General features: G+C 41.7%; 1 protein-coding gene across 2 annotated transcripts; it reads left to right on the forward strand.

Moving 5' to 3' along the window:
• The first annotated feature begins 1952 nt into the window (after positions 1-1952).
• LOC310818943 (uncharacterized protein) lies at positions 1953-9186 on the forward strand. 2 transcript variants are annotated; one of them, XM_083690060.1, is made up of 4 exons: positions 1953-2229; positions 3103-3214; positions 4308-4533; positions 5703-9186. In XM_083690060.1, the coding sequence occupies exons 3-4, from the start codon at positions 4324-4326 to the stop codon at positions 6816-6818; spliced, it is 1326 nt and encodes a 441-aa protein (XP_083546186.1). In that variant the 5' UTR covers positions 1953-2229; positions 3103-3214; positions 4308-4323; the 3' UTR covers positions 6819-9186. The 2 variants fall into 2 exon arrangements, with proteins under 2 accessions (XP_083546186.1, XP_083546187.1); XM_083690061.1 differs by lacking the exon at positions 1953-2229 and having other exon boundaries at positions 3182-3217.
• Positions 9187-10926: the final 1740 nt, after the last annotated feature.

Below are 10926 nucleotides of genomic sequence, written 5' to 3' on the forward strand. Positions count from 1 at the left end.
TCCACTGGGAAGGTGGACTGCAAAGTGCCTGACAGCGGCGACGATGACAGCATCAGCATGATCCTCTGTGGCTCAGTTGGTAGAGCATGGCGCTAACAACACTTAGGTTGTGGGTTTGATTCCCACTGGGACCATATATACTGAAATGTATGCACTCACTGCAATGTAAGTCGCTTTGGATGAAAGCGTCAGATAAATGGCAGATACATCAGCAACGCGTCACATTGCAAAGCGACGAGACCGGAAGCTGGACCCTAATTGCCCCACACCGCCGCTGCCCGGGGCAAGCTGCCGACATGGTTACCTGCTCGGTGTTGGGATGTGTATCAGCTTACTCGTTATTATCAGTTTTTAAGTTGCCCAGAGAACCAAAGAACAAGCGAGAGTGGATGCAGTTTCTTTTCAAGAGTAATGGTGAGAATTTCCAATGGTCGGATAAGACTACTCATATCTGCAGTGCTCATTTTACAGACGAATGTTTTGTAAACTCCGGTTGTCTGCGCTTGAAGTCAGATGCTGTACCATCGATTTTTCTCGGCGAGAACCGTCATGAAAAGCTTCTGGTAAGTCTAATCATATATGGCCTAAAATTCATATATCGGATGTTTTTTCAGACTTAATCGTCAATCTCTTCAATCATTATTATTTTTTTATATGTAAAATATCCATAACATGTCAGTATGAGTGATGTTTTGTTTCATGTTTATCATAATTTAGTATTTTAAATGGCAACTTTTGTGCACCTATTTTTCCTCTGGCCACCACAGTGCCAGGGCGGCGGGGGTGGGGGCGGCCACGGTAGCTGAAGTTGTTTGCCGTGTTTGAAACCATGACTGTATAAAATAATGGACACATTGAAGTCTGACGTCACCCGATTAATTTCAACAGTAGTAGCTCGTATCGCTTATCCGCCAACAAAATGTGGACTTCCTCGTCGCCATGTTGGTCTGTCCGCCCACAGAACGTACTCAGTACTCCCTCTGGTCTAGAACAACGCGAGAAGAACCCGTGAGCTAAAAGCAGCCCCCAGTGAACTGGGTTACCAAGACAAGAATCACACGCCTCAGCCAGCAACCATCAATGCCAGCAACAGAGACATCTCTTCATCACAAAGGGTATTCCCAATTCATTCAACACGGCCGAACAGCATTAGTGGAGAAGTGTGAAACAGCCACCACTAACAGTTGCTCGGGCTATCCCTCACTCAATCCCCTTCACTCAGGTAGGGCTCACTCACAGAAATGTCAATCAAAATGTCACAGAAGGGCTCACTCGATAGGAAGGAGCAAGGGAAGGGATGTGTCAAGTTGGAATGGAAAGGAGCCCTAGTTTGAAAGGTTACATTTTGAGCAGTTTCCAATCAGCGCTTTTCAATGCCTGTTGCGTGATGGGGATAAAATCTGTCCGACTTGCTCCAACATTTTGGCTGCTTGAGACGAGAGTCACAAGATCGAGGCTGGCAGGTTTTAGAGCGAGGCGCTGAGGAGCCCTGCAGTTGCTTCTCCTTGGAATGGAAGCATATCGCTCTCTTTGTCTTGGTCTGTGGTCCCAGCTGTTGTCTGTGAGTACAGGGTACCTGCCATGTGGTCTCTTCTCCTCATTTCAGTTATGGAATATCCTACCTGGCAAAGCATGCAAGACTTTCTATAATTAGAAGATGGTTGAGTGGCTTGAAATCCAATGGTAGCCGTTCTCCACCCCGGAAACTAGTAATGTAGCCACTGCTGGCATGATGACATGGGAAGACCATAGACATTACACACCTTAACCTAAACCGATAAGGACAATGTGCAAACATGAGTAAAACACAAATGTTCACAGCCCTCCTATTGTTGAAAAAACATCCCAGTCCTTACCTTTTCAGGTTTGATTTGCATTTATAGGCCTGTAGTAAGTACACTAGTCAGCAAGCTACTGTACATTTGTGGGACAAACTTTTTCCAGTGGGTCAGGCAATTTGCGCGTCCCAGGTGCAAATGCAGAAACACGTTTTTCTCACTGTACTTAATTTTGGCTCAAAGTCTAATCAAAGGAGCAAGGTTGTATTGGAGTGTTGATCATTAATAGGCCACTCCCCTATTGGTAACCCTGGAATTAGTCATTGTCATGGTATGTTATTGCACCTTTTTATGTTTGTTTAGGTGAAAACAACAGATATTGGATGTCAATGTGATAGCCCAGAAACACGTGACAGTTCAACTCATTACTTCAAAGAACCAACATCCAAGGGTGAGAAACTTGACTTGTTCTATTATCTTTAAAGACAGACTAAAACAGGGGCCTAACCATATTTTGTGACACGATTTACTTGAATTCTGGAATTTAAGGGACTATTCCCTAGGTGTGTGCAGAGTACTCCCAAAAATATTATTTGTACGGATTTGGGGCATTTTATGGATAGGATCATCATCAGGTCATCATCGGTGAGGAAAATGATTACGCAATTGGCCAGTTTAGCTTTCTGTAAACGAATAGGAGATACAGTATGTGCCTGCTGCAATTTATGAGGAGGATAGGTGTTGCTAATATGTGTTCTAATCAAGTTGCACAGCTCATAGCATTCTAAATCACTCGCTCCAGCATTCAAATCGCACTCCTGGTTGTATTATGACTGGTTGTCTCATCATCATTCCATTATGAGAATCGAGCGCAGAGTCAAAAAAAAGCCAGTTACTCACCTATATGCCTATATAAATTCTCTGGCCCACCATTCACTGAAGCAAAATTATTCTCCAGTCGCTAAAACTACCCAAAGGTTCATTGATGACCTCCCAGCCTCCATCCCTTGCCAAATAAATACCATGACAGACAGATTTAACTCCTCACTAAGAAACACTATGGTTGCTGTTGCCCCACTCGAGTAAACAAATCTGCCAGAAGAAGCTTGCACCCAGGTATACTCTTACCCTGGTATAAGAAATGTGCGTCTTAAAGCAGGCATTGCGAAAACTTGACAAACATCTTGGAAACGTAGCCTAGTTCTATATAAGCAAGCCCTAAACTCAATGACAAAAGGGAAATTAGTCATGCAAAAATCTAGGAAAAGTAGAAATTGTGCACCCTTAACCTTCTGTCACTTTTTTTTAATATTATTATTTCCAGCCATCCAAGTGAACCTAGTACAAGGTGTCTCCGTTTCATGTACAACCGAGGATTTGCATGACAGAAGATCGGATTATTCTCATGATCATCCAGATGAAATCGATCAGGAAAGGTAGTTGACTGTTTTGTGTAAAATGAGTCCACTAGTGCTATTGATTAGAGCCCATAGTCAATCATTTCTATCTGACAAAAAGCCTAACATTCTAAATTATTTGAAAAATGTTTTTTAATTCTACAATTCTTTAATTGTACTGCTAGCAATAGATTTTTGCATGGTTTAGGCCATACAAACTTGAGCCTAGGGCCCCCAAATTCATTAATGTATTTAATAATCGCAGTAACACTATTTTAGTGAACACATATTAGGCACTAATTTGTAGCTTATAAGGCTTTGCTTTCTACCTATCCCCTCAAGACACCCGCACACACACACACACCCCCACAACAATGTTTTGGGGGGTAAGGTTGGCCTTGAGGCCCAAGGTCGCTGGTTCAGTCCCCGGATGTGAGCCAGTGATTGGAGGGTTGCTGAAATCACATCCAACTAGTCAGCTACTACATGACTTATATAAGAAAACACTGAATAAAGACCTAATAGATCTAGTCTAGTACCCCAAAATCGGCCAATTAGCTACTACTTAAAAACATAACAAACGTATTATTCCTAAACTACAAATTAGTGCCTTATAAGTGTTCCCCCATACTAAAGTTACCAATAATCCAACTGAAATGTTGCATAATATGTGATACACTTGTCTTTTTTTTCGCCTGCTAGCTTCACTTTTTCTGAAAATCCGTTAAAGATTTAATCAAGTTTGCATGGCCTTACTTTAAATTCATGTACCTGATTCGCTATGCTTCTACAACATTAAAAGAGAAGTTTATATGCATTCTGGTTAAAGTATTGTGAGTGTTATGGGTTTGCGACTCTTGCATCAACACATGGTTTGAGACGGTGCCATGTCGTCCTGGTGCTTGGGGATGGCACTATCAGAGAAAAAACAAGTCAAGAATTTCTCTGGGCCTTACTGATGATCACTGATGGCCCACAGCCTAATCGAAATTCTTAAACTCTGACCTCAGAATCTGATTGACTATTCAAATAAAAATGTGCATAGTTCTTGTAAAACATAGGCATAGTACTTGTAAACCTGTTTTGCATGCTTGGAGCAGATTTAAAAAAATATTTCCCTCTTTTCTCTCAGATTTTCCTCTTTGCAAATGGAAGCTAAGTATGTTATAAATGAAGATCGCATCCTTCAGTTATTCCGGCGGACCTGCCCGGTGTGTAGCAGCTCCTGTAGCATAGAAAAAATTGTCCACGGTACCCTTCTCATTGTAAACCAGCAATGCCATCATTGTGACCACAAAAACCAATGGAGGAGTCAGCCCCTCATTGCCAACATCCCAGCTGGAAATCAGACCCATACGGTAGGGTACATTATTTTCTGCAAACCAATGCTTGGAGCCATTGTCATGCCTTGCAGACTAACCTTTCTTTACTACTTTTGTCTTTTACTACGTTTCAGTAGCACAATGTAAACAAATGAGTAAGTGTCAAACAAATGATCAATTAACAATTGAACTCACACAATATGACATGGTTGCAGTCTGGAGACCCCCATCGTGTATACTAGCTCATCAAATAGGAATGGGCATTTGAAATGTTTTGACTGTTCGAGCGCTCGCACGATATTCTTTCTAGTACTCAAAGTGAATGATGAGTGTGTATTGAGCAGACAGACAAAGCGGAGATGAGAGTAAAAATGACACCCCCACAACAATGTTTTGGGGGGTAAGGTTGGCCTTGAGGCCCAAGGTTGCTGGTTCAGTCCCCGGATGTGAGCCAGTGATTGGAGGGTTGCTGAAATCACATCCAACTAGTCAGCTACTACATGACTTATATAAGAAAACACTGAATAAAGACCTAATAAATCTAGTCTAGTACCCCAACCATAAGTCGAATATGGGAGTCTAAAATGTATCCAGAGAGCTAATTTGCTTTATTTGTAACCTAATACAAACTATTGAAGCTGCTGTACCGAATCAGAACAGACACTAGTTTAATGAGTCCAACTAGTCAGAAACTGACTCTGACGGAAGACGTGTGATCACGCAAAGATGTGTGATCTGTGTGCGCGCGCAGGGGCCGAGAGTAGAGGAGAGGATAGGCATGACAGCAGAGAGATGAGAAAAAAGTTTAGTTCTATTCAATATCCAGCTAATCGCGGCTCTGCCATTTCTTTCCCGAATTTACAGTAGGATGCGATGCAAAAATAACATTTCAAAAAAGTGATCTCTGGTTAAAGATCAAGTTTTAAAATCTGTTTGAGTACTCATGTCCATCCCTAATAAGAAACTCTTAGTATTTGAATGCCAGGTAACATTAAAATAGGTGATCAACCTGAAGCCAGTGTTGTGTTCTCTCTGAAGCTCCTTTCCAATATTCCATGTGTGCTTCATCTAAACGAACCCATGAAGAGCAAATATAATAGTGAATATCAATAATGTATCTGTTTAGATATTACATGTGAGTGTAGTGAAGTTCACTTCACTCATTTGCTCTCCGTTTCTCATTTTATTTATTGTAATATTTTCAGATGATGCCACTTCCACTGGAGGACAGTGATGGCTGCTGTAATAATCTGAATGACACTCCAACCCTTGTTTTTGAGACCAGTCTTCATTTGAGTGACAACGAGAACTCTACTGCACTGACTGATAATGAAAGTCTGTCGTCTGAGGAAGAGGAAGAGGAGGAAGAGGAAGAGGAGGAGAGCACAGATGAGTGGCACCAGTCTGAGGAGCAGAATAATACGGACTCAGAATCTGCTGAGGATTTAGATTCCTCTGATACCAAACTGCATCGTCAGCTCTGCCCAGACTGTGGAAAATTCATTGTTGCGTCAGAGTCCAACAATGGGAAGACTCACATTTGTGAGCACAAGAAGATGTACCCCTGCCTAGACTGTGGCAAGCGATGGGCCACCCTGGCTTCTCTCAAATGTCACAACAGGATCCACCAGGAGAGCTATGTGCACTCATGCAAGTTCTGCCTAAAGCCATTCAAGACCAGGCCACATAAGCTCTCGCACGAGGAGAGCCACCCGAGGGAGAAGTGTCCTTATCAGTGTCCTGACTGCCCAGAGCGATTCAGTGATATTAAGTTACGGGACAACCACCTTCAAAGCCACCGCGGGTCTAAAAGGCACATTTGTAAAGACTGCAACAAAGAATTCCTTAATTTCAACGCTATCCAGAGACACAACATGATCCACACAGGAGAGAAGCCCCACATGTGTCAGGTATGCCGACGCTCCTTTAAGCAGGCGAGTCACCTCAAGTCCCACATGCGCCTCCACACAGGAGAGCGGCCTTTCAAGTGCCAACAGTGCGAGAAGAGCTTCAATCACAACGTCAGTCTGAAGAGCCACGTCCAACGCTGTCATGGGCCAGGCTCTAACTTTAAGAAGCAGGGGGAGAGTCAGGAGCCAAACTCAGGGACTGAACAGGAGAGGGTGGAGGTGAAACGGAGGAAGAGGAAGCGCCAGAGCAGTCAACGCCAGATTGATCCTGAGGATTCAGAGGAGGAGGGGGCAAGAAAGAACAACAGTGACTCAACAGTGACTCAAACAGCAGAGTGGGGGAAAAGAGGGATTAACAGGAGGGCCACAAGAAGAGGTAGAGGGAGAGGTAGACCAAGGGTCACAGAGTGATGGGTGTGTGAACTGCTTGTAAAAATACATACTACATAGTGCCAACGTATACGTGCTGTCTGGGGTTGCCTGCCACATTGACTTGACCAAATGATGCAGTGACTGTTGATTCTGGCAAAGCCAGCCTCTCAACCTCAACCCTTTCTATTCACACACTGTGCGCAACTCTCCAAATTCATGTTTCAGTGGAGCGCAACTGATGGCTTGACTGCTGTGCGTGAGGGAAAACCAAAATGATAATGTATTGTCTTTGTGCAGCTTTTGTGAATAATCATAGGTTGGTATGGGGGCCCAGAGGTGCAAAACAACACATCATTTGAGAGCAGGATTATAAACTAAAAGCAAGCTGTCGACGACAGTGATTTAGTCATGTCCATGTGTGTGGGATACAAACTTTTTAACACTATTTTACTATTTACATGTTGCTGTGGCTGATACAATTACGGTGCTTTTTGATCTTTGATCGATTGTGAATGATACTTGCGTTTACGAGCCAAAGGAAATGGCATTCTGACTTTACTTTATCTGGATCATTGTGTCACAGTTGAATGGACATCCCTGGTGGATGCCTTGCCTGTTGATAACACTTGATTGAAATCCTATGCAATTGTACTGTATATAGTATAGGCCAAAGGGCTTCTCTGATGTTCTTTTGTTGGGATGGTGTTTAATGAGAACTAAATGCATTCTTTGAGTTTTAGGTTAGGTCAGGTCTGTGAGCACACACAGCATTAGACTTATTGTAATACTTCCATTTGTCTACAACAGTTTGTTTATTTTGTATGTTTCTATTAAACTATTAAATTAGTTATTTTGTATACCGTATTGTCATTCGTCCTATTAGCCTCAATGTAATGTTGTGCGCTAACGGTTCTGTTAAAAGAGCATGACATGCTCCTGACCAGGTTGTCAAACTAGTAGGCCAGTATTTAAAAGGTTCATACTACCATCGCAACAGTAGTCTGCGCAACTGTTGAATAGATGATTCACTTGCAACAAATACATTTGTTTAAGTATGTCGCTTTGGATAAAGGCGTCTGCTAAATGCCGTAAATGTAGTCTACCTCAATGCCGCTGCTGTGACAAACACGAGTTGTGAAGACGTGTGAAGTGCTGCTGAAAGCCACCACAAGGTGGTAATGAGCCGTGAAGGATGTTTGAAAAGAGAATGGTATGAAATTTGCCTTATCAGATAGATTGGCAAAATCAAGTTTATTATAGCAGCTCATGAATTACAGAGATGAAGAGTGGAAATTGATTAAATATCAGGTTATTTTAATGGGACAATGTAATGGGACCAACTCCCGTTTTTTTTTGTTTTTTTTTAAATCCTGTCATCTCATACCGTCATCAAGCATGAATGGAAATGTTTTAGCTGACATGAATAAGCTTGAGTCGGCTTTGATAAGGCAACCTATAGATTACAGAATAAAGTAATAAATCATTTTCATGGATTTTGGGCTTCAGTGGGATTGAGACTGGATAGAAAAGTATCATACAGTTGTTATCATTAAAAATGTCATAATAGGGTATGAACATTCATATTTCAAGCTGGGGGGCTCATCCACTCATAAAACCCTTCTCAATCAAACATCTGTCATAATTGGCGACATAATTTAATATTTGGGTTATACTAAATAAACGTTTACCAGCCAGTGATAACTGACACATCCACTATTGACAGTTGAAGTTTATCAGTATCTGTAACTAGCTAGCTATCGTAGCCTACCTACCAACAAGACATGGAAAGAAACATGCGAGCTGGTTAAGCGGATGGCTATCAACTAGCAGAAACTGGCTCGTTGTGAACGTATGGCGACTGTATGAATTTTCCAACAGATCGACTGTATACAATTCCAGCTATAAAAAATATATTACTGCAGTGTACTAAATTTACTGATGTGATGGCCTGTTGATAAATAAGAAATGAATCAAGCATTAGTCCCGTGGTACGTTGGATTAATACATGGAGAGGTTGGGTCAGGTCATCAAGATGGATGTTGCAACATGCGCATAACACAAGAATGATGTAATGGAAAAATACTAGACTAGGAAAGGACAAATCAGAGTAGGTATGTGTTTTCTTCAGCAGGGCAATATATCTAGATGGAACGGATCGGCGATATCTCTACCTGGAACGGATCGGGTGTCAAGGGGCTGGGACCAGCCTAAGCGCACCAACAAGGGAAGAGCCAAGTCTAAACCACGGCTCCTCCCCAACCAAATAGCCAATCACAATCACTTTGTTTACTGTAAATGCTTTGTGTGACTTTTTGAATGTATCCATTTTTGGAAGGTTGGTTACAGATTAACAGCTTGCTGACTGTGATTTTCTTCGCCAAAAATGGTCCTTGTACAAGCTTGGAATTCTGACATATAAATAAATAGCTAAAAGTAAGAAGTAGTTTGTCTTCTCCTTCAAATAAAAGAACACGTTTTCACATCACCAAGTGAGGCTACACATGAGCTGTTCACACTGAGATTAAAATGTATTTTACCAATTGTATGTGTGTATGGTGTGTTGCTTTTAAACCAATTGACCATTATAATAATGTCCTACTATTTGCATTTTACCAGAATAAAAACCTATCCATCAGATTAGGCTTTACAGAGTAATCGACTTTCGGCTGAAATTGAGCGTGAATGCACAGATGTGCGAGGCATGCATATACACTCACTGGCCACTTTATTAGGTACACCTTGCTAGTACCGGGTTGGACCCCATTTTTCAGAACTGCCTTAATTCTTTGTGGCATAGATTCAACAAGGTGCTGGAAACATTCCTCCGAGATTTTGGTCCATATTGACATGAAAGCATCGTTGCTGCAGATTTGTCGGCTGCACATCCATGATGCGAATCTCCCGTTCCACCACATCCCAAAGGTGCTCTATTGGATTGAGATCTGGTGACTGTGGAGGCCATTGGAGTACAGTGAACTCATTGTCATGTTCAAGAAACCAGTTTGAGATGATGTGAGCTTTATGACATGGCGCGTTATCCTGCAGGAAGTAGCCATCAGAAGATGGGTACACTGTGGTCATAAAGGGATGGACATGGTCAGCAACAATACTCAGGTAGGCTGTGGTGTTTAAACTATGCTCAATTGGTACTAAGGGGCGCAAAGTGTGCCAAGAAAATATTCCCCACACCATTAGATATTTGCGTTAACGAGCAGTTGAACAGGTGTACCTAATAAAGTGGCTGGTGAGTGTAGATATACAATATGAAGTATGTATATATATATAAGTTATTTATTGTCATATATTGTGTGGCCAAGGAGAAGAAGCCATTACAAACTACCCTGATGTGGAAGACCTGAATGTTGGGACACGGTAAAATATGCAGGTAAAATTGTGTGCAATGATAATAATATATGTTCTTAATAAAAATGCATTTGTATGTGCCTGCCTGGGCAGTAGAGGGCGCACATTGTCTATTTGTGAAAAGTAAGGCTTTGGCGGGAAAATGGAATTCATTATGTTGGTTGACCTCAGGAGTGCATATGCACTGTGATGCAGCAGTTTGTAATAAATGTTGCATTAATATTACACTTCCTTTGATGTTTACGAGGACCAAATCTCACTAGTGGTTTGCTGCAAACACATCACATGATGTATCCCAATTATGTCTTCCCTTTGATCTCAACTTATATCATATTCAAAAGACTGGAATTCCTTGTTTTTTTTTTACATTTCAAACAATGATGAACAAAAACATTTAAATAGTTTCGGGGACATCAGCTGTCAATATCAATTAGCTATTTATCAATTAGCTATCTGTTCAGAAGAACTTACCAACATTGTTGATATATATCTATAGACTGTTTTCTTTATCGAGAAAAAGACATGCGCCTAAAAGAGAAACACAGACATTTTACATAAAGTAACGCCCATAAAAAGAAACGCCTGTATGATGGTTGTATGTTGTCTGTCTGTCTGTCGTACTGTCTAGCTGTCACATCCCAAGTAACTATGTGACGTCTACAAGGCCAGTGGATGGGGGGAGGGTGTGGGTGCCCACCTGGATTGCAGTACATCTAAGATGTGGCTGGCTTTATTCTGTTTTGTTTTTGCACGCTTAACACATTTAAGAAGAAACGCCCTGAAT

This window comes from Argentina silus, assembly GCF_951799395.1.
Source record: "Argentina silus genome assembly, chromosome: 18".
Taxonomy (NCBI): domain Eukaryota; kingdom Metazoa; phylum Chordata; class Actinopteri; order Argentiniformes; family Argentinidae; genus Argentina; species Argentina silus.